Source organism: Rhineura floridana, chromosome 7 (assembly GCF_030035675.1).
Source record: "Rhineura floridana isolate rRhiFlo1 chromosome 7, rRhiFlo1.hap2, whole genome shotgun sequence".
Lineage (NCBI taxonomy): Eukaryota > Metazoa > Chordata > Lepidosauria > Squamata > Rhineuridae > Rhineura > Rhineura floridana.
Window position 1 is genome coordinate 91790931 of NC_084486.1, and position 24828 is coordinate 91815758.

The 24828-nt window shown below is 41.4% G+C and overlaps 2 protein-coding genes and 1 long non-coding RNA gene across 6 annotated transcripts in view; 1 reads left to right on the top strand and 2 right to left on the bottom strand.

The window, feature by feature from the left end:
• Nucleotides 1-1993, bottom strand: part of GIGYF2 (GRB10 interacting GYF protein 2) — a 125040-nt gene extending 123047 nt beyond the window's left edge. For all 3 annotated transcript variants that reach the window (XM_061636463.1, XM_061636464.1, XM_061636461.1), the window contains exon 1: nucleotides 1897-1993. The gene's annotated coding sequence lies outside the window, so the exon portion shown is untranslated. The remainder of the gene's footprint in view (nucleotides 1-1896) is intronic.
• On the top strand, nucleotides 1951-21571 carry LOC133389220 (uncharacterized). The gene is made up of 3 exons (XR_009764043.1): nucleotides 1951-2159; nucleotides 20003-20104; nucleotides 20218-21571. It is a non-coding gene; the product is annotated as an uncharacterized LOC133389220 (long non-coding RNA).
• The window catches only part of EFHD1 (EF-hand domain family member D1), a 46954-nt gene continuing 37808 nt past the window's right edge, over nucleotides 15683-24828 (bottom strand). For both annotated transcript variants that reach the window (XM_061636469.1, XM_061636470.1), the window contains exons 3-4: nucleotides 18756-18890; nucleotides 15683-16923 (exon numbers count right to left, since the gene is read on the bottom strand). In XM_061636469.1, the coding sequence (XP_061492453.1) occupies nucleotides 16789-16923; nucleotides 18756-18890 (270 nt within the window). In that variant the 3' untranslated portion in view covers nucleotides 15683-16788. The remainder of the gene's footprint in view (nucleotides 16924-18755; nucleotides 18891-24828) is intronic.

The window sequence follows — 24828 nt, forward strand, 5'->3', positions numbered from 1 at the left end:
GGTGCTCTTTTCTTGACTCCAGGATATAGCCACAAAGTGACTCACTATCCCAGATAAACTTCAGGAAACAAATCTGTCCTGCCAATGCCTTCTTTCTTTCTTATTTATTTAACTATCTATCTTACATTTATATCCTGCCTTTCTTTCATCAAAAACCCCAAAGCGGCATACATATGCCTCCCTGTTGGCTTCCCACCCATGCACTGACCAGACCCATACCTGCTTAGTGTATAATCTCCACAGGAGGCCAGCCTTATCTTTAACAGCAATCCCTTTGAATGCGAACCACCATCCAGTTAAAGGTGGTGTGAGAAAATCTGGAGGAGCATAGTTTTTGTGTAATTTCAAAACTTGCAAAATCAGCAAAAACAACAGATTCCAGTTTTGATTTAAGTGTGGTGGAAACAAATCTCTTCTAGGAAGCATGCAATTCACATTGCTGAAGTCCTGAAAGGGGTTATCCAACAACAGGAAAATGTTAGACTTACTTTTTTTATTTCAGTGACAATTTCAAAAAGTAATTTTTGCAAACTGGTATCCCTGTAAAAGATGCTACAAAGAGATGATTTTTTTAAGAACCCATTTGCTGAGTACAAGTAATGCAACATTTCTGGTTGTCTAAGAAATTGTTTTGCTGGTAAGTAAACTAGTAAACACACAAGTTTGGATTCTGTATTTTAACAAATGAAGTTTTGTATCATTTGTTCATAACCACATTTTACGTTGCTTGTGGGGTTCCTATAGGTATCTGGTTGGCCACTGTGACAACAGAAAGAAAAAGGAGGTAGACCTATGGTCTAATGCAGCAGGGCTCTTCTTATTTTCTTATACACAGATCCCAAGATTACTTCAGAAGGAGAAGAAATATTAATATTCAAATTAACAAGTTGCTGTCATGATGCCAAGAGGCAGTTTATTACTTTAGCTGTGTTTATTAAGAGAATTCCAAAAGTATCAGACACATGTCATTTACTGGTTCTGGGGCCTTTCAGTATACACAGGGCTGATTAATCTCATCTCACTGAACAGGTAATGCATAACACACAGAGAGAGCTATCTATAGAAATGTTCTTTTCCTTCACTGTACTTTGGAAATCACCAATATAGTTTTGTGCACCTCTCTATTTAGTGTCATTTCCATTGGCTTGTACGCCTTCGCTGTTTGAAATCTCAGAAGCTAACAAACATTCACAGCTTCGCTGCAAAGATTACTACCACAGCTTCCCCCCAAATATATACACAATTCTCCATTTCAAATACCCTAATCATAGTTACACATATATTGAGTGCAAGTACTTGTGTTCAACTAATCGGCTCATTAGGAAGAGCTGCTGACGCCGTCCTTCCCTCCTGGGGTTGACCAGTTACGACCATGGAACAGGAAAAGAAGGATACACTCCTACAGAACGAGTTGCACAGGGCGAAGAGGGAATGATCGCGGGGAAAAGACATAGGGGCTGGGTGTAATTACTCTCTTCTCTGTAGCTACCTGCCAAGGAGTAGCTCAGTATCACCCACCTACCCAGACCGGCAGTTTCTGCCAATATGCCGCATGGAGAAAGAAAAGGCCCACATCTGTCTGGTGTCAGGCCTGAGCCAAGACAGATCCAAACCCACCAAACCTTCCCTCCACTCGTCCGTGCACTGCAAGCAACCCAGTAGCCCACGCCATAGCTGACAACCCTGAACGCCAGGCTCAAGCCCGTTCTCCTCGCCTCCCATGCACTTCTCCGGACACGAGACATAAGGGAGGCCGGTGCTTGGCAAGAGGCCTAGGCACGTTCACACGGAAGGACCGCGACAACAGGACAACCACAACACCAGAGGGGAAAGCGTAAACCCAACAACAGGTCGCGCCCGAAAGGGAAGGTGTAGGACTACCAAGTGTCAGTTTACCTGAGGTCGCGGACAGAGAGTCTCTCGGATCCAAAGCCAATCCTCAGCCCCAACAACACAAGATGGCTGCTACGCCGCCACGCAAGGTCATGTGACCTCCCTGCCGTGACTCCACCCCTTCCCCCGCAGGCTGGGGACGAGAAAAACGGGCTGGTTTAGCGAAGAAGCAATCTAGAGCGTGAGCGCCAACGGCGGCGGCTCCGGTAGGAAGAACAACGCTTTGTCCCCTCGTTCATCTCGGAACGAGAAAGCTGGAGCCTCAAGTAAGCCGGCTGCGTCGTTTCACTCTGTGTTACTTATGCAGGGTTATCTAGTCTCTCTCTCACACACGCACACACACAAATTGGTCCCTACGTAGTCTCACTAATACACCCATTAGAATCTCGACCGTCCCGTCCACAAGCGTACACCGAGGGAGGAAAGTCTATCCTTGTTCTACTCTCCTTGCCCCTGTGAGAGAATAGTTGGGGGGAATCGTACGTGATCTCGAGTGTCCCCTGCAGTTTGGTGCTTCCAAGGAGGCACCACACCAGCGCCGTAAATTGTTGCTCGACTATCCATGGGATGTGTTTTGGGTGATATATAAATCCTCAACCGTTTGAGGTAAGACCAGACCATGCGCTTGTTATTTAAGTTGCAAGGCTATCATGGAGCCCAGGACAGTTCCTCCCGCCCCGTTTTATCTATACAACAACCCTGCGAGGTAGACTGTCTGCATACAAACACTGAACGTACATGACTTCTTCCAAAGAATCCTCGGAACTCTAGTTTGTTTCCGGTGCTGAGAATTGTAGCTGTGAGGGATGAACTACAGTTCCCAAGATTCTTTGGGGGGGAGTCATGTGCTTTCAGCGTATGGTGTGTAGCAGACTCGATGACTAACCTGAGGAGCTTCACGGCTGTGGAGATATTTGAACTTGGGTCTCCCTCATCTTAATGCTTGTCCACATTTGAGCATTATTTAGCTGTTAAGCCACTTTTCCCCCATTCAGATTTGACTGGAGTAGTCTACACTCAAAACACTTTTGAATCTGTATTTGATATAAAACAATTAACATATTGGTCTTTCTGGTTCATAGTAGAGGTCATTCCCTTTTGTCTTCATCCTTGCCTTCTAATTTGTTGATGCAGTTATGCTGATTAAAAACCAACAGGGCATGCATGGTGGAAGGGCGCAAAAGCATACAGCCGGGCAATTGTAAACTTGTTTGTGCAGTTTCTAGTTTTGTGCAAATGTGAAGGATCGAAAGAAAAAATACATATGGCTGTGCTCTGAATTGACCAGAAATAATTAGGAGCATGGCTAGAAAATAAATGAAAGCAATTGCAAATTCTCAGCATACGCTTTTCCAATTACTGCACAATATCTGGTGTAGAAATTATTAATGTCATTTGCTTGTGCAGTTTTCTGATTTTGTGCAAATCTGAGTGATCAAAATTTAAAATATATAGGGCTACCTCCACCCAAGGGCAGTGGGAAAAGCAATTGTAAATTCTCAGCCAAGACAGCAGCACACATTTTTCAGATTGCTGCCCAGTATATCTGGTATAAAAAAAATAATAATGTGGTGTGCTTGTGCAGTTCTAGGGTTTTGTGCAAATCTTAAAGATCAAAATGTATAGATACAGATATGGCTACAGAGCATGCCAGAAACAGGAGCACTGCTGGAAAAGAAATGAAAGCATTGAGGGAGTAGTGGGCATGGAAAGGGGAGTAGCAGAAAGTGGCAACTGATCCACCCACCCCAAAACACAAACAAATAGTCTGTGACACCAAGTGGAGCGGTTTGGGACCCAGTTTATCTCATTTTATCAGATTAACCCCATATCGGGTAAACCCAAATGTACAGGGGGAAACCATGGAGATTAATGTCATGTGGACTACATACTTAAATGGGAATGCAAACAGTTGCAAACACACAGTAAATTCTGGTGTAGACTAAGCCCTTACAACAGACAGACTCTCCTGCACCCTGTTTTTATTGAACCAAATTAAGCAAACAGAAACCATCCACAAGTAATGCTCAATTAAGCAAAGTTAACTGTCACTCCTGACTCTGTGTTCACCATCACGATTGCAGATGAGCATCTCATCCATAACTCCTTTCATTTTTGAGTAATAACCCAGGCAACCCTTGACCCTCAATTGCTAACACAGATTAGGATTTTTGCACCACACACAGGCAAAGATTGGGAAGAAACGTTGCCCTGATTTTATTCTTCCTCTCGGACTGCAAAATACAGGTGGGTGGATTAAATTGCATTAAGATGTAAATATTCTGTTAAAATAATCCTGAGTGGATGCCCTTTTACCTATGTTAGGGACAGTGGTGGACCTTGACCATCAAATTCCAATTTTAACAAGGCCATGGCCACAGGAGCAACAAGGCAGAAGCAGACCCATACCAAAATATAAAATAATATCCACAATGTCTTCATGTATATTTGAAGTTTAAGAATAAATAAGTGGATATTTTTACTCCATCAGTACTGGACTTGAAAACTACTTTTATATGTATTCTTATTGTTACTCTTTATTGTTAAATCACTGCAAAAAGATATTCACAAATTAAATATATACCATCCACTTCTTGTAAACTCTAGAAGGGTTATTATTTTAGTATTGATTCTGTACAAAATAATACATAACAGTTCCTTCTCCCCTATAGTGTGAGTAAAATGAATGGAGATGAATAATCAGTGGTGGTGATGGTGAATGTTTCCAAGTATCTTCCAGCTCCATAAGAACCCATCCATTACTCCTAACTCAGACCATTTTGGGGAGCAAGGCACAGGTGCTTTCCCATATATCTTCCATTAAGGGTGCTCTACAAACAGTTCAACTGAGGCTGCTTTGAGAGAGGAGTTTGTTGTAGAATCACTACTGGTTATGTGTGCAAGTGTTTTACATTCGTTCCAGATTTTCCCTTACCACTGAGAATCCAAGTAAAAATAGCCCATTATATACCTGCAGTCACTGCTGGTGTGGAAGCTCGAGAGAGTGGTTTGTTGCAATAACGTTTCTGTGGGACAACTCTGTCTCCACACCTCTACTTCCATTTTTATTTCAGTGGACCCCATTATCAAACAAAATACACCTGTTTCCATTGATTGCTGCATTCTGAAGGCACATCTGATTTGGAAGAGCTGTTCTCTCTAAATCTCCATAAAATGTGAAGGATTTTTATTCATTCATTCTATTACATTTTTAACCCACACTTCATCAAATAAATAACCCAGGGCAGGGTACTTCAAATATAAAATCAAATTAACAATAGAACACTTTCAATCAAAACATGAAAACAACAAAAAATCCATCAATGTAACCTCTACTCCTCCTTACTAGAGACTGTAATTGGCTTACAGTACATACATTGGGCCTTTTTTAAAAAAAATTGCTCTGAATTAGTAGCTTTGTTTCTGTATGCTAAGAACAGAGGCCACAACAGAATATATCTCTGAAAATACAGTCTCAAAGGTATCTCTAAAGATAACCCTCAGATATCAATAAAAAAACAAGGGGGCAAGGGGTCCATCTTATATTCCCCAAATGACTCTCCCACCCAACAAAATTAGTTACACACATTATAGTGCTTTGTTGCTGCTGTTTTAATTTGTCTTATGCTGTTATTTGCCTTGTGCAGGATAAAAGCTGAAATAAAGTGACTCAGCAGATGGGTTTTGCTCATGCTCAGTATCAGATTATGATATTTGAGTCTGGAAGAAAAATATACTAGAACAAATTGACCACGCACACCACTTGCTATTTTCCTTCACTATAGCATGCAACGTTACTGTTATTCAATATGTGTATACTATCTCTACAGCTTGTTTATTTGAAATATTTCTATCCTGGGCTTCCTCATATTGTTCCGGGCTGGTATCAAGAAGTAATAAAATGCAATACAAACAACAAAATGCAATCTCTGTACAGTGTAACCCACTCTATGTTCATAGTACAATATATGTATTAGACAGGTTGACTGGGGGGACAGACTAGTCCATGGTTCTATCTTCAGGAATAAGGTTGAATCGAATATGAGCTCTCTGGAAACAGAGGACTCCCCAATAAAATAGATACTTCCAACACCATGGACCTTTATCTTTCACAGATAAAGAGCCTGGCCACTAGTGTGCACACTCTAGCAATTTGACTAATATGCTTTATGTAGGGCTCCTCTTGAAGACAGTGCAGAGACTTCTGCTGCTCCAGAATGCAGGGGCACATCTTTTGGTCTGGTGTTAGTTGCAGAGATCACATAAACACCCCTTCTCCATTAGAACATAAGAGCCCTGCTGGGTCAAGCCAAGGGCCCATATAGTCCAGCACACTGTTTCCATAGTGGCCAACCAGATGCCCAGGTGAGGAGCCCTCAAGCATAACCTGAGTGCAACAGCACTCCTCCCTCCTGTGATTTCTAGTAACTGGTATTCAGGGGCATACTGCCTGTGATAGTGGAGGCACAGCACTACCTCTTGTGGTAGTGAACTACACTTGTTTGTTTCCAGACTAAATCCAAAATGGTGGGTTTCACCTTTAAAGCCTTTTAACTGCCTGGCTGCAGGACTTTTAGGGAAATGTTTCCCCCCATACATATCACACCCACATGAATGTGAGGGTCTTTTGGAGCGATGGTGCTTCGGGTGCTGTCACTGTCTGAGGTGAAATATAGCCCCTACTAGAAATGCAGCTTTCCTGGTGTTGGCACTTACGCTGCGGCATACCTTCTCCAGGGAACTGGGCAGCACACCTTCATTACACTCTGTAGGAGATGTGAAGATAAGTTTACCTTCTGAGAAATATTTTTAATTGCACAGGCTTCCCCAGAATACTGCTGTTAAAAGTAAGATGGATGGTTGCTATGTGTTTTCTTATTATGCTGTATTATTTCATTTTCGTTATAAGCTGCTTTGAAGGCCTCATGCTAAAAGGTGCCTCATATTAAGTAGACAGTGAAAGGATTTTTGCTAGCATGAATTTATCTTGTTTAAAAAGCACAGCAGTAGAAAAAGATGCATGCAGTCTAAGTGCTTTGGCAATGAGTCAGAGTCCCAAGGATCCCTATACCCAACTTGCAGAAAAATTGCCCTGAAACCCTCTCACTTGCATGCCACAAGTGCAGCTGTTGCTTAAACCTATCTTCCCTACCTAGTTTTGTATCTTCCTCCAGCACATTGCTTAACTTGTATTAACACCATGGTATTTTATTGCTCGTTGCTGAAAGTCAGGAACTCACGGGTGGCAGTGCAGGGACAGGGGAAAAGTATCAAACACAAATGAGACATCGTGGGAGATAACCAAGGAGGGTCTGGTCTGAAATTATTTATAGAACTATTATTTACTTTACAGTAAATATACATTTACTGCACACCAAACAGCTTTCACCTCTGTGTTATAGAACACACACAGGCCACATTCCCACCATACATTATTCCAGTATTATTCCACTCTATAAAAGAGATGCCAGGATGACAGATTCATTCATGGAGGAACCGTATGATGAAGAACCAGAAATTTTAAAATGTGAGGTGAAATACTTAAAATACTTGGAAGAAACAAATCACCAGGAACAGATGGCATACCAACAGAATTGCTACAAGCTACTGAGACTGAATCTGTCCAAATTTTGACAAAAAATTGTCAACAAATATGGAAAACTAAACAATGGCCCACAGACTGGAAGCATTCCATATACATCCCAATTCCAAAGAAAGGGTATCCCAGGGAATGCCGTAATTATCAAACTATTGCCTTAATATCCCATGCAAGTAATGCTCAAGATTCTACAGCAAAGGCTCTTACCATTTATTTATTTATTTATTACATTTATATACCACCCCATAGCCGAAGCTCTCCAGGTACTTTACAGCATATATGGAGCAAGAAATGCCAGATGTCCAAGATTGATTTAGAAAGGGAATGTCAAAGTTGGACAGGTCACTGATTCATAGGGCCACCATAAGTCGTAGTTGACTTGAAGGCACATAACAACAACAACAGTAAAATGGATCTCCCAAGAATAGGTATTCCCACGTACATATTGCGAGGGGATGGGGATTGGGGGCACCGTGTTGAGGTGGCACTGCTAATTCCTGAGAGATAGGCAGTAGAAGGGCTGAGTCACTGGAAGTTATGTAGGACAAAAAAAACAAAACCCTGAAAACTTAATCCAGACAAACAGAAGTATGGTTGACATGGAGGCCATCTGACTTGGTTCACATAGTGCAATTGTTATTTCGTACCATTTCATTCATTCAAAAAGTAAGCAAAGCACATGTTTTTAATCAGTTCCCAGCCTAAAACTCAAAACCACATTTTTTGTCATTGGCCATGCTACAATGTTGCTTCAGAAGCAATGTATAAATCCCAGAAATAAATAATGAGTCAGGAACAGAAGTAATTAGGCCTAGATGTCCCTGTATTAGCTCCACTGGAGAATTAAGCAGAGCTTGGAAAAGTTACTTTTTTGAACTACAACTCCCATCAGCCCTAGGCAACATGGCCACTGGATAAGGCTGATGGGAGCTGTAGTTCAAAAAAGTAACTTCCAAGTTCTGGAATTAAGATACCATTGGGAAATTTGGATGCTGTATTAGTTGGCCAGCTTTGCCACTTAAAACTGGAAATAATGCAACATCTATCCTACAACTATCAGCAAAAGCAGAATAGCACCTGCAGAAATAATTTAAAGAGGAACTTGCTTTGCTCCTACCTCTCTGCTCTTCTCATACTATTGCTGTTTAACATTTGTGATCGTTCTCCAAGAGCAGTAATAGTTCAGAGACTGTCCTGTAGGTGGTGCTCAAACAAAAGGAATGTAAGCAACACATCCTGTTCTTATTTTAATAAAGCAAAGTTGCAGACCAAGAATCCTCAATTAAACATCCTATAATTTACACTTCATCCTTTCTGATAGCCTTCTACTTTCTTCTTTTCTATTCAGGCAACCTCAAAGGCAATCACAATAGGAAAGAGTAAATTGCATAGTGCTTCTTCTCTAATTAAAAAAAAGGATTAAAAACATGAGACTTTTAGACTGGCTGTGTTTGAACTATTATTGCCTCAGCTTAAAAAGTAGATACAAAAAAGCTAGCAAACAGAACAGGAGGGAAGTATGCCATTAACTATAGATTGTAAAATTTTGTTTTAATTATTTTATTGCACACCACATTTTTAATGAATTATCAGTTTATATATATTCTTATAAACAAACAATAATTTCCCCATTTCATCCAAACCAGGAACCAATGATTAACAGCTTTGAAACAAGCCAGGCTATTATTAACCCAGATTCATACCCCAGCAGCCACTGTCTTTCCCTGAATTTGTTGTTATGTGCCTTAAGTTGATTATGACTTATGGCGACCCTGTGAATCAGCAACCTCCAATACCATCTGTCGTGAACCACCCTGTTCAGATCTTGTAAGTTCATGTCTGTGGCTTCCTTTATGGAATCAATCCATTTCTTGTTTGGTCTTCCTCTTTTTCTACTCCCTTCTGTTTTCCTCAGCATTATTGTCTTTTCTAGTGAATCCTGTCTTCTCGCGATAACCTCAGATTCATCATTTTAGCTTCTACTGATAGTTCTGGTTTAATATGTTCTAACACCCAATTATTTTCTTTTTTGTAATCTATGGTATGTGCAAAGTTATCCTCTACAGCTAAGGCCCTTCTCCGGGTCCCAACTCATAAGGAGACCCGGAGATCAGCAACTAGATCTAGATCTAGGGCCTTTTCAGTGGTGGCCCCCGAATTATGGAATGCCCTCCCAGATGAGATACGCCTGGCACCTTCTTTGTTATCCTTTCGGCGCCAGGTAAAAACCTACCTCTTTGCCCAGGCATTTTAACCTTAATTTAATGTTAATTTTAAATTTAATTTTATTGTATTTTTTATTTTTAGTTGTATTTTAATTTTGTTTTTAATATGTTTTATAATCTACACTTGCTTGTATTTTAATTGTGGTTTTATCTTGTTGTACACCGCCCTGAGAGCTTGTTGCTATAGGGCGGTTTAGAAATGTAATTAAATAAATAAAATAAATAAATAACACCACATTTCAAATGAGTGGGTGTTTCTTTTATCTGCTTTTTTCACTGTCCAGCTTTCACATCCATACACAGATTGGAAATGCCATGGTCTGAATTATCCTGAAATTAGTGCTCAGTGATACATCTTTGCATTTGAAGACCTTTTCTAGTTCTCTCACAGCTGCCCTCCCCAGTCCTAGCCTTCTTATGATTTCTTTACTATAGTCTCCATTTTGGTTAATGACTGTGCCAAGATATTGAGAATCCTTGACAAGTTCAATGTCCTAATTGTCAACTTTTAAGTTACATAAATCTTCTGTTGTCATTATTTAGTCTTTTTGATGTTCAGCTGTAGTCCTGCTTTTGTGCTTTTCTCTTTAACGTTCCCCAGCATTCGTTTCAAATCATTACTGGTTTCTGCTGACTATGGTATCATCTGCATATATTAAATTATTGATATTTCTCCCTCCAGTTTTCACACCTCCTTCGTCTTGGTCCAATCCCACTTTCCATATGATATGTTCTGCATATAAATTAAACAAATAGGGTGATAAAATACACCCCGTCTGTCATCCTTTCCGATGGGGAATGAATCGGTTTCTCCATATTCTGTCCTTATAGTAGCCTCCTGTCCAGAGTATAGGTTGTGCATTAGGACAATCAGATGCTGTGGCACCCCCATTTCTTTTAAAGCATTCCATAGTTTTTCATGATCTACACAGTCAAAGGCTTTGCTGTAATCTATCAAGCACAGGGTGATATCCTTCTGAAATTCCTTGGTCCGTTCCATTATCCAACGTATATTTGCAATATGATCTCTGGTGCCTCTTCCCTTTCTAAATCCAGCTTGGACATCTGGCATTTCTCACTCCACATATGATAAGAGCCTTTGTTGTAGAATCTTGAGCATTACTTTACTTGCATGGGATATTAAGGCAATAGTTTGATAACTACTGCATTCTCTGGGATCCCCTTTCTTTGGAATTGAGATATATATTGAACGCTTCCAGTCTGTGGCCCATTGTTTAGTTTTCCATATTTCTTGACAAATTTTTGTCAAATTTTGGACAGATTCAGTCTCAGTACCTTGTAGCAACTCTATTGGTATGCCATCTGTTCCTGGTGATTTGTTTCTTCCAAGTATTTTAAGAGCAGCTTTCACCTCACATTCTAAAATTTCTGGTTCTTCCTCATACAGTTCCTCCGTGAATGAATTTGTCATCCTTGCATCTCTTTTATAGAGTTCTTCATTGTATTGCTTCCATCTTCCTTTTATTTCATCTTGGTCAGTCAGTGTGTTCCCCTGTTGATTATTCAACAGGGGAATAATCTGCTAGGAGGAAGAGCGGGATATAATTCAAATACCCTTGGTTTAAATTTCCCTTTAATTTCTCTAATCTTTTGGAATAGGGCTCTTGTTCTATCCTTGTTGTTGTCCTCTTCTATTTCTGTACAATAACCATTATAATAGTTTTCTTTGTCCCTACATACTAGTCACTGTATTGTTGCATTTAGGGTTCTGACCGTGTTTCTATCTCCTTTTGCTTCTCTCTTTAACCATTTTAAGAGTTTTTTCAGTCATCTGAGGTCTTTCTTTTTAACTACAGGTATTGTCGTTTTGCATTCTTCCCTGATAATGTCTCCGATTTCACTCCATAGTTCTTCTGGTTCTCTGTCAACTAAATTTAAAGCCTCAAATCTGTTCCTTATCCTTCTGGGATGTTATTTAAATTGTATTTTGGCTTTATGATTGTTGTTCTTCTTTAGCTTTACTCTGATTTTCAACATTACCAGTTCATAATCTGTACCACAGTCTGCTCCTGGTCTGGTTTTCGCAGAAAGTACAGAACTTCATTTTCTGCTTCTAATGATATAATCAATTTGATTCCTATATTGCCCATTTGGTGATATCCACATGTACAGTCGTCTTTTCGGTTGCTCAAAAAATGTGTTTGTGAGAAACAAATTACTGGCTTCACAGAATTCAGTCTTTCTCTTGCTTCATTTCTCCCTCCTAAGCTCCATTTCCCCACAATTTCTAGTTCTTCTCTGTTCCCTACTTTTGCATTACAATCCCCCATTATTATCAGAACATCTTGTTTTGGTGTGTGATCAATTTCCTCCTGTACTTCTGCATAAAATCTCTCGCAATTCCTCTTCTTCTGTATTTGCTGTTGGAGTGTAGACTTGGATGATGGTTATAGTAATAGATTTCCCATTAAATCTCAGTGATATAATTAGCTCAGACCTTGTGTTATAGCTCTTAATTGCTTTTGCTACATCACTTCTCACTATTAAAGCAACCCCATTTCTTAATTTCTCATTTCCTGCATAAAATATTTTGTAGTTGCCTGATTGAAAATGTCCCATTCCCGAACCACACAAATAGCTCCAGAAGTGGCATATTGATCTGGATCATTTCATAGGAATTTTACCCACAACTCTATTTTTACCCTATTTTTTTTTTAAAAAGTTGGATCTATGACATTAGTTATTCATAGACTCCCTAGAGGAAGGATAGAGAACCAGCAACTCTCCAGATGTCGTTGGACTCCTATCAACCCCAGCCGCCATGGACAATATTCAGTGAGGATTGGTTAGACACTGCTTTAACATAAGTCTCAAAGCGATTTACAATATATATAATACAATAAAGCATAATAATCATAAACAATGCACAACATCAACAGAGTAACAATTATACAAACACTAAAACCTGGATTAAGTCACTGTTAAAGCTACCCATACACCTGGGAGAATAAAAACATTTTTTACCTGACACTGAAATAGTCAAGCTGGTGCCAGGTGAGCCTCCATGGGGCGAGTGCTCCAAAGATAAGAGTCTATTTACAGAAAAGACCTGTTCTCTGGCCACCACTCTTCATGCTTCTTTTGGAGAAAAAAGCCTCAGACAAAAAATGCAGTGTCTGGATAGGTTCACATGGAAAGAGATAGCCCTTTGGGTATTGGGTCCCCAAGCTGTACAGGGCTTTAAAGGTCAAGATAAATGCTTTGAACTGAGTCTGAAAACTAATTGATAGTCAGTGCAGTCAGATCAGAATCTGTGTCCTATGTTCCTGCCTTCCTGTTTTTGTTTAACTGTCTGTGCTCCATGTTACACACTAATGTACGTTTCTGAAGTCTTCAAAGACAGCCTCATATACAACATATTGCGGTAATCCAGTCCAGAAGTTATCAGAACATAGACAACTGTTATAAAGCTACCCCATCCAGATAAAGTTGCAGGTGGGCCATCAGTTTAAATAGTCAGGTCACAGAGGTCACCTGGGCCTCCCAATGACAATGCTGGATCCAAGCTGCACCCCTGCTCCTTAGGGGGAAACATGAACCTATTCAGAACAGGCTGCATCTCATTCATCCAGTCAGAGGAACCACCTGAATATCATTTTTGTCTGGACTGAGATTTAGTTTGACTCATCCAGATACCAGTGCAGCATATCCACCACCACACCTGCTTGAGCTGTAAAGGCGAGATAACTGCATGTCATCAGCAGTGGTGTAGTCATCTAGGGTCCCAGGGGGTCTTAGACCTCTTACTTTTTTGGGAGCAGGGTCCCAGTAGGGTCCCTATGTCTCCAGCATCCTACAAGCTGATCAGCATGAAAGCGAAGTGTGTTAGCCTCTAAGAAGAGTCTTCCAACATGCTTCCTTGTTCTTTCCTGATGACTGGAGCCTATGAGTGAAAGGAGGTGAGTCGGCCATTGAGAAGACTCTCTTCAGTAGCTGACACTCTCTCCTTTCATGCTTATTGGCTCCTAGTGGTGTCTATTGTTGTGGGAGAAGGCATTAACAAGATCTCATTCTCGGTGGGGGCATGGTTGTGAGGACTCATGGAGCCTGCACTTCTGAATTTGCCACTACACTACTGGCAGAATATCAGTAGCAACACATTCCAAAATGTCAGATGACTCCACTCAACAATTTCATGTATATGTTAAACAGCATAAGGGATAAAATTGAGCCCTGCAGAATTCCATACTGGAGATTCCATGGGGCTGAGCAACATCCCCCAAGCACCATCTTCTTGAGCCAGCTGTCCAGGTAAGAGCAGAACCACCATGAAGCAGTGCCTCGAACTCCCAGCCTGAGCAGCCGCTTCAAGAAAGGTACCATGGTTAGTGTTCTCAAAAGCCACCAATATGTCAAGGAGTAGCAACAGGGATATACTCTGCATCTTTCTCCTGGCACAGGTCACAAGGCAGCCAAGGCAATCTGAATGCCAAACCAGGCCAAAGCCCTGGCTGAAATGGACCTAGAAGATCTGTCTCATCCAAGAATGCCTGGAGTTAGTCAACCATCACCTGCACAGGAACCTTACTTACGGAATATTTGTAATTGGCCTATAGTTTTTCAGATCAACCAGGTCCAATGAGAGTTTCTTAAAGAGTGGTCTCACTGCTGCCTCTTAAGCAGCCTGGGGCTCCTCCCTCTCTTAGCTGCTCTCTAACATCTGGAGGAACACAGATTCCCACCCCAGCTCTAGAACGTCTGAAAAAATAATCATTTTATTTAAATATATATTGATACTGCTTACCAGTTCAAATAAATCTCAACGTGGTTTACAAAGACAGAAACAAAAATACATTAAAACAATTAGAATAACAAAGCATGGATGGCATTCATCAGAACGTGTGAACACATCAGAAGAGTCTTAGTATGGTGAGAATTAATCACATACTAATTTTGACTCATATTTGTAGGGAGTAGCCTCTTTTATAGCTTAGGAGAGTAGTTCCAAGCATTGTATTGTCATGGCAATCATTCTGTGCCAACAGAAGTTCAATAATTGTTACAGTCAAGGCTTTTAGGTTATTTTCAGAGTAAAGATCCAGACCAAGAACTGCTGAAGGATGAGACACAATAAAGGATTTCAAGTTAGCCTCTGGCAAGTTAGAAAAGCTTTATTTGCATAACAAAGCAACAGAAAAGAAAAATCCAAACTTTTGTAATGTATAAAAACATTTATTATAAATATTTTAAACTAAAACGTGATTTTTATCAAATATAATCTGTGGACTTGCAAATACAGTTTTAATTGTTTAGCAATTTTCCCACCCATTATTAAATATTAGATGGGCTCCCTTTTATTATTCCACACTCACAGTTTAGTGTCACAGTGTAAAAAGCTAAAAGTGAAAATAAAGATGAAGATGAGACATCCAGTTTATGATCAGACAAGCTTGATAAGTAAAAGGGCATTCTCCTTTTCTATATATGCAGAAGTGTATACACAAGTGTAAATTCTGAATATATATATAGTACAAGCCTGTTGAGCAGTGTAACTTGCTGCTTTCTGCTTTTGGAATCTTTTTCCTCTTGCAAGCATAAGCTGCCAGAATTGGCAGTTTCATGCAAGTGATAACTCTATTGAAGCAGTTGCATTCCCACCCATGATCACAAGAAGTCTAATAATTTGTGGGGTGGAAAGCTATCATGTCCCCCAATCTGCATTAATCCACTTCCCTAAACATCTTATTGATTGATGTTTCCTTGCTTTTTAAAATCCAATGGCTTAGAAAAACATCCAGCTATGGACCCACACAAAGGATACAGTGGAATGTGACCACAGTAGTCAGAATAGTAGTACTATTTGTTGCTCAAAAAGTACAGTCATTTGTGTGTGTGTATGTTGGCAGCTGATGAAGGCGGAAGTTGAAACGTTTTGTTAATATAATAAAAACCTCTGTTTGGTTAATCACAATTACGTTCATATGAACGTAATTGTGATTAACCAAACAGAGGTTTTTATTATATTAACAAAACGTTTCAGCTTCTGCCTTCATCAGCTGCCAACATACAAATGCTGTTACCAAGGTGGCAGTTATAGAGCTTTGAGGATGGAATGCTCAGAGGGGCTTCATTTGCAGAAGCTAAATAGTGGTGGTACTGTATTTATATATATATAAAGGGTAAAACTGAATGGTGACTGAAGTACCTTTGAACAGAATCTGTATGAGAATGGAAAAAAATGGCTTGGACCCAGAAAAGCACAAGTGGGGTTCTGTCCACACAGCAAGGTTTTACTGCCTCCTCTTTCCACCACTTTGTGTTTCCTTGAAAATGCTCCTGAGTGTCAAAAGATGATGGGAGATGTGCCTGGGGATGGGAGGTACAGCTGGAGGGAAAGGAATTGGCAGAAATTGGGGACCTCTTGCCCAAGAAATTGCGGTGTGGAGGAAGTGCCTGCTACTCACTCAAGGACCTCTTTGGATCTCAGCCAATATTGACTAACAGACACTTACCCTCCTTACTGGGGCTGTCCCAGAAAGCTGTTGCTTCCCTCTCCCCACCCCCCAGGACACTGAGCATAAGGAGGAAAATAAGGATGCAGAAGGGATTGGGGCATTTATTTGTACATGACAGAAATATGATCTATACCTAGAAGAAGTGCTTGCTTATTTGGAAGCAAGAAATGGTTTTGAGAAATCAATGAGGAGCCAAAAAGTATACAGAAAGGAAGCCTAAGGAAAATCACAGAGCTATGAGACAGGGGCATTCAGAATGACAGGGAATATTTTCTGACCAAGATATAAGTGGTCCGCACTGTTATTAGGTTCTTCAATCTTCTGCCTGGGGCTTCAGCATTAGGGCATTTTAATTCTTCTAAGCAATGCCCATTAAGAACAACAAAGGGGTCGCTTGAACCATTTTGGACATTTGCATCATTCTGAATGTCACTGCGGATGACACATACCCCCAGCATCTACGTAGGAGATTCAGGAAAAGAAAAGCGGGGGAGGCTTCAAATCAGTTTTGTTTCCTCTCCTGGTTGGGGTCTAATCAAAGGCAAAATGTGTAAGAATGTACACAGAGTCACAGGTGGCCAATGGGTCGCCTCAGTTACTGACTGAATGCTGACTTGAGTTCTCGGAAGGCTGCTCTGCGGTGCCTTCTCTCCTCTTCCTCGCGTTTTCGCTCATCTTGCTCTGCTTTTATCTCTGCCTCAAATTTACTGGCTGAAGACAAAGCTTGAACCTAGAAATACAAGAATAAAAAGGTAAAACAAAGGATTGAGTGATGGAGACAAGTTACAGGATAAAGGATTGAGTGATGGAGATAGATTACATCCCCCTATGGAGATAGGGATGGGCAACCTCTGGCTTACAGACCCATCTTGGCCTGCCAGGGGGTTCGCTCTGGCCAACAAGGCCATTTCCCTCAAACCACATCCACTTGTCAACCAGCTGACATCACTAGTTGACATCAGCTGATGGGGGCATAGTTCAGCGCTGCTGGGTGCTGTTTCATTAGTGCATTCCCTGTGGAGAATGCACTGGTGAAGCAGACTCCCCACCCCCATCCCTGCAGGTCAACTTTGACAGGTGGGTGGGACCAGCCCCCTATCAGTCACTTGACATCATATGATTGACAGGTGGCTGATCACCTGCCAAAATTGGCCCACGGGATATAGAGTGATAAAGATCTGACCCGCCAGGTCAAAAAGGTTCTCCACCCCTGTATTACATCATTAGCAACTTCTTTCACTTCACCTAGACGGCCAGGTCTCCACTGTCGTACATGTGCTGGGCAAGCTACACTGCAGGACTGACAGCAGACGTCCCTTTAAAAATCCAAAACCCCTTTTTCCAATAAAATAATAGTTTGTGTACGCACACAGATAACCAAAACACACACACACAAACTCAGGAGTCACAGTACATTTTTCCCCACAGTGTAAGCTAGCTTCCTCCCATGCTCAAAATGCAGAATAGTTGAAAAAATGCTTTGGAGGGAACTGGTTTTGTGAGGTCGCCAGTTCCAGCCAAAGTTGTACACAGACAGCTTCCACTACAGACACACATCTCTACCTAAATTCCCCTGAACTTATTCAAGAGGAAGGATGGTTCTTTTCAACAAACCCTGGTTAGTGTGCTTCCACAGTGGCCTCACTGGTCATATTACATATGTCTGTATGCACACTGGTAATACTTGCATCTCACAGATGTTCAGAAGAGGCACACATGGAGAGTGAACCGCTGCAAGCTATCCAAATCATCAGACTGTTAAGTCACAGTCTATTTCTCCAGCCTGCACTAGGCGACATACCTAATACCACATCTTGTCCACCCAATGACGCTAATGCTTCTATCTGGGTGACCAGAGTCAGCTATCTTGGTGTGAATCAAGTGCTATCTTTGGTTCAAAGTCTTCTGGCATAGTTAAGTGCCTAACTGGTTGTGGTCACCCTGCTTAAGTGTAAAATGATAGAGTAATTTAATTTGAGGAGAAAAATATATTGTGCCCAAGCACCAGGAATACTGTGATTTAAAAAAGTTATCTGGCATTAACAGTTATCTTCAATTGGTCTTGGCCAATTACAAGACTCATGCCATACACGTGGAATTACCGGCAGAGTGGGGTGCATAGCCTTTTCCCAACTTGATGCTCTTCAGGCATTTTGGATTACATCAGCCCCAGCTAGCACTAGCTAGCTATTGTTTTCATAGTGAGCCACAGGACATGGAAGATACATTCAGTAAATCCGATTCATCAAATCTCAGTTCCAGTTTAGTTTCGCCTGACCTGAAAAACAGTTGCATTTTTGTCTTTTAACACAGCACTCTGGCTTACCGTAAAAGCAGGAAAGTTGGCAGGTGTATTACCTTTCCGGTACAAATGTCAACTTGTGCTCTAGATGGTATCATGGAGCTGACATGCAGCGTAATCCTGTGCATGGTTACTCAAAAGTAAATCTAACTATGTTCAGTGGGGCTTACTTTCTAGAAAGTGTATTTCAGCTGAACCTTTAGTAAGCGCTCTCTCCCCTGCTCCCATATCACCAGATTCTAAGATACACTTGTTTCTACCTTTGCTTCAAAGAAGTTCTTGGCTCCTTTTACTCCCTCAAGGGCAACGTCTATTTCAGAAAGTTTTGCCAAAGCCATCAAACCGCTGTCTTCTTCAAGCTCTCCAGCTGCAGCTTTGTGGAAAATCAGCAGGAACTATACAAGACACAAAGGGAGAAAAATTAATGACTTAGAAAAGGTAACAGGATGCAGACTTAAGCATGGAAGACTGCCGTATACTGAGTCAGGCCCTTGGTTCATCTAGCTCAGTTACAGATATGAAAGCCTGGGGGGAAAATGGGAAAAAAACACATTTTTCCCCGAAGCCTTTTTTGTTGTTTTTTTCTGAAAAATTGAAAAAAATGGATTATGGAATGTTTTATTTTAGCATGATGAATAAAATGTTTCATTGAATCTCTGTCCCCCCCCCCTTTTTTTTCTAAGTTCTTTTTATGGGAATGGATGCTTTATGTCTGCTTGACACTGTGGAGGACTAGCAGAGACAAATAATTTTCTTTGTTATTAATGCTGATGTTTTCTTCTGTTTTCTTTAATTGTTTTTTACCTGCTCCTCATAAAGTGGCAAAATGAAAGAGGTTCCACACAGTTCAGGATCTTGTAAATCCATTTGTTACAAAAAATGTAGTAAAAATTTAAAAAAGTAAATTCAATTTGTAATAATTGTTTGAATAAAATGTACTTTTGATATACTAAATGTGATAATCTTATGCCAAACCAACTTGTACATAATTACATTTGATGTTCTTGAAGTAATGAAGTGACTTTCAATCTGTAAAAAGTGATAATATTGCATTTTTTCAATTTTTCTGAAAATTTCCATTTTTTCTGAAAAAAAGGTTTTTCCATGGCTTCAAAATTTCTGGAAATTTTACATCTTTAAGCTCAGTATTGTCTACACTGACTGGCAGCCACTCTCCAGGATTTCAGACAGAGAGTCTCTTCCAGCCCTACCTGGAGATGCCAGGGATTGAACCTGGGACCTTCTGCATGCAAGGCAGACGCCGTGGCCTTTCCCTGATCATAATTGGGAGCTGTGGCAGCATAGGCGGGAAAATCAACAGTAATGTTCTGTACTTATTTAAGGCCAAAATACATGAGATGCAGGAGATCCAAGCCAGCATTTAAATTTTTACATAAAAGGAGCCATGGGGGTATGCGTCTGGCTCTGAATTTGATCACAGCAATTGCTCTGGGGAATGGGAGGCTTAACATTTTCTCTCTGCCATTTCTTTTTTCTTCTCTCCCAGTGGCAGCACCCAGGGGTGGGGAGAAGAGACTTAGATCAGGAAAAAGGCATGTCCTACCTGCTCACCTTTTCTGATAAAATCTGAAGCCCTTTGTGATTTAAGGTAAAAAAAAAATTAAATACTGGGAGATTGAATAATGGATTTTCCTTATCTCTTCTATTTTGTCCTCAGTATAATTTAGTTTACAATACTGTTTTTTTTTACTACTTCTATAGATCAAATTGTCTATTTATGAATAATCCAAGTCCAAAGAAGAACCCGAAAGGAAGCTAACTCCATTGCAACTGTTCCATGTCCACTGGTATGACCCTGGCTAACATAAGAGCCCAATGCCCATGTGGTCGGTCCATCATTCTAGTCTCAAAGTAGCCCAACAGATGCTCATGGAAAGTCTATGACAACAACATCATGACAACACTCTCCCCTATGAAGGCTGATTTCTTCACATGCCACAGGGTCCCCTGACTTAACCCTTTTCATTTGCCAAATGATCCTATGGCACTTGAGGAAACTATACTGGATAGCCAGGAGCTAGGAGAATATGGAGGGTCAAGCTTTTGTGTGACTGGTCTGGAAAAATGTCTCAGGGTGCCCCACTACCTGGCTATTATCCTGTCCCTTTTCCATGCCTCCTCTCCCCCATCTCTTGCTTACATTTTCAACAGTGGGTTTGTGACATACCACTCCATAGCACCTTATTAATTTTCTCCACTGATTTCTTCTGGCTGATGCTAAATGCAGTGACTTCACCAACCATGGCTTATCGGGATCGAGATAATCCTGATAATCACCAGATTATGGCTGTGATCAAGCAACATGCTAGCGCATGCAGCCCTACCACTTCTAATTGCTCCAGTTCTGTTCCTCCCCTGGCTCAAGCAACAAGCCATCAAAATCTTGGCTCGCCATTACATCAGAACCTGGGATGGTGCTTTGTTTTCACCTAATAAAGCACAATTGGTAGCCAACATGAAAGTGGTTTGTTAGGGAGAAGCAAATCACAATCCCAGTTCAGTTATGACAAGCCAAGGCTTCATTGGTTGTCGCCCTTGCCCAGCCCAGGGGAGGACCAAAACCAGAGTGACCATGTTAAGGAGCATACTCAATCCCAGTAAGCCATACGTGTGCACAGTGCTTAGAAACAATTAGTTATGAAAAACAAATTACTTGTACTTTATTACTTTTTTGAGGAACGAGTGGGTAGTTTCTTTACAGTTTGATTGTAATAATTTTATTATTTTTGAGGTGTAATTGTAACGTTTCCAACATTCCTTTTGGACATTATGGAGGGGAGCAGGGGAAGTCTTTTACTCCGATTTGTGAATGAAATTCATGTGCCCCAAAATGGGCTTCTGCACAATGTCACTCTTCCCTCATGCTCTGTGGGTGTTTAGGAGGTGACAAGGGAAGAGGTGGAGACCAAGATGGGGGTGCAGTGGAGAGAAAAAGGAGCCAGAGTGCAAGAATGTGGATGAAGGAGGCAGCAGTAGAATGGAGATAAAGAACTGTGGAGGTGAGAGACGTGTGTGTGTGTGTGTGTGTGTGTGTGTGTGTGTGTGTGTGTGTGCGTGCGTGCGTGCGTGCGTGCGTGCGTGCGTGCGTGCGTGCGTGCGTGCGTGCGTGCGTGCACGAAGCAGCCTCTGCCACCCTCCCCGGCTACTTTGCTGCATTTGCAGTATTTTAACTTTTTTGCACCCCCAAGGGAACATGTTTTCTTAGGTGGGTACACCTTAGTTGGTGGCAGGGCAGGGTTCGGGAGGTGGTTGAGTTACAGAGATGACACTTGCAGCTGAAAGAGACAGAAAGTGTGTGTGTGGGGGGGTGCATTTGGTTTGGTGCACAAAGCTCTGAGCAGTGGCCTCTACCTCTCTCCTCACTTCCCATACCAGCGGAGAGGCCACCACTGCTATCTTATGGCTTAAAAAAATATTCTACTACCCTGTGTGTGTGCATGTGTTTGTTTAATATTGTTTTAGGCTATTTACACGTGCGGCAGCCAAAGCCAGCACCTTGTAGGCACTCTCATTTTTTAAAAAAGTAACTCAACTGTAATTACTTTTGAGCAACAGTAAAATTATCAGTTCCTTTCAGAACAATCATAATGGTAATTTATTAATCTTCCAATCTCTGCATGTGCACCATGGCTTATCGTTATGTGTGAACTGGCCTAGTGGCTCCAACTAAATAACTCCAACACCAAGTACCTTGGCTAATACTACAATTCTAAATCCTATCCTATGGTTCTAAATGGCATATAACATCAGAACAGGGAATACAGCTTCAGCAGGGATCCTGCAAGGGGGCAGTTTATCAGTACTACAGCACATTCAAGTCATTCGGGTTTCAGCTTTTTCTGTATACAATCATCATGGATTTCTCTGTTCCTCTTCTGCGAAGCTCATATTCTCTCACTAGAGGACAGCACTCAGGATGCCAGAAACAGCATCCAGTTCTTTTCATCAGGAAGTTAGGCATCTGGCAGAACCCTTTGTTCCCAAGATTCCCCCGCCACCCCTCCCATTGCTTACTGATGGAGCATTTGAAAAAAAGTAGTCAAAAAATTCCTAAGGTCCCTTGGGATGGGTGGGGGAGGACTACGAAACTGCTGGACTTTCTTCTAGCTGCAAATATAGCATGGGTGTGTTCACCCTACTGTTAGTTAAGTTTTGCTGGGACAGTGCTTGACTAGTCCTTATACTGAATCACATTCTCAGACTCAACACGTTTCTAAACAGTGACGCTGCCATGACACAGCCATTACTCAGTACAGAGGTTGAAACTGGGATAGGGTGGAGGGAGGGTTGCTCTGAGTGAGTTCACACCCCCGACCTCTGGATTCCCCTCTGAGAGTATCGTAATTTGGATTCTGATATTAGGCAACCTACTAAAGCTTTCCTGCAGCTAGAAAAAAAAGTAGGTAATTACAAAGCTGTCATATTGAGTCACGAGTCCATTTACTCCAGTATTGTCTACTCTGGCTGGCAGCAGCTCACGAGTCTCTGGCAAGACCTTCTTTCTCAGTTTTCCAGACATCAAAAGGAAAGAGCCAACCTTGCATCACTGAGACCTGGGAGAAATTGATCTTTATCAGCTCTGTGCAGTATCAACATAGGTTTGCTATTTAGGGTAGGGAGGGGAGAGCTGTGATGATCCATAAGGATTCTCTTCCTTTGCTAGGCTTTCTGTCCAATCCATTGCCAGTTTTGAGTGCTTCTATCTGGTGCTGGGCAATTAGGTCAAATCAAGGATTCCATTATGCCACACACCCCGCAGCCCAACCATCTCCACATCCGAGCAGACAGAGGTGATGTTGAACTTGGCATTATAGACTTTCCAGACAAAGACCTTTTCCTACAGGATCATTACTTCCAGATAATGGTGGCTCAGGGCTATACAGTCACCATGACAACCATTTGTGAAAGTGATGATGGGGCAAGATTATTGGTTTAAACCTTTAAAGCAGAGGTGGGGCACCTCTGGACTGCAGGCCAAATTTGGCCCACCAGGCCTGCCCATTTGATCCATGAGGCCATTTCTCCTAAATCACTCCACCTGCCCCAAATCTGACACCCTATGTGAAGTCACATGCGAGGCAGGTACTCACATGGCTATTGGGAGGTTAAAGTGAGCTCCCAATTGTTCCTTTGCTGGATCAAACTGATCCACCGGCCATCAGCAAAAAAGCTCAGTTTTATCAGCTGTTTCAATGAAAACCATTTGGTGCTATTGGAGCAGCAAAGCCCCTTGGGCTGAGGTTCCCAAGGACCCGTTGTCAGGTGCTTGGGAAGCATGCACAACTGACTTGATCAGAGAAGGTGGGGTAAGATGGGGCCTTTCCAGTTGTGGTTCTCTTCCTAATCTTTGTGTTTTGCTCCCAAAGGAGGCTTGCCTGGCATCATGTTTATTGTTCAGTGCCAGGTGAAGATCTTTTTATTTGCCCAGATCTTTCAAATCTAGTAGTTATACCTACTGTCTATGGCTCCTGTTTTTATTATTTTTTAGTTCTATATAAAGCAGCTCTGGGAACATGTCGGCTGAAGAGCAGTTCAGAAGTTTGCTAAAGAAAAACAAACCCAGGACCTTCAGCATACAAAGCATGTTTTCTAACGCTGAGCAATAGATCTTCTCAATTCCATTAGTCTCCTATCATGACAATGAAGAAACAGCTTCTATACTGAAAGAAGCCAGGTACAAGGAGCAGGTTTGGCAGATTGTCCATTTTGGGGGACCTTGTGTAAAAAATGTGCTCTTTGCGAGCTTGAAGTTCTACAAAAATATATTGAATAGCAATTTAAACAATTAGTCCAGGTAATTGGGAGAGCCTCCCAGTCAAGTCATATAACCCTTCCTTCAAACACAAGGTGAGAGTGTAGGGAAATGTGCTGTTGTACCAGCTGACAAAGCCAAAAAAGGCATGTGGGAATGACTCACCAAACAGATGGGAACAAGTCATAGATGCAAGTTGCCAAGTCTAGATCATCTGTGCACAGGGAGAGAAGGGACTCTGTGTAAATGGCAAGTGGGTGTGGTATGTTCACATTAACCACATGCCTCTGGGAGAGATTGTTCACATACCTACACCAACTTTTGGGGACATAATCTGTTAAGGCTTGAGTATTCAGGAATGCAACTCAGGGTTTTGCAAACTCTTGTGCCTACTCTATGCTCTTCAGAAAGTAAGCAAAGAAACCCATACATGGCTCCAATATGGTAGCTAAGCCGCTGAGCAGTATGACAATTTCAATATGATTAAATTATAGTGCTAACAGCAGGTTCACTATGGAATTCTCATGAGCACAGCAGGCTTCCCATAAACCTGTGACATG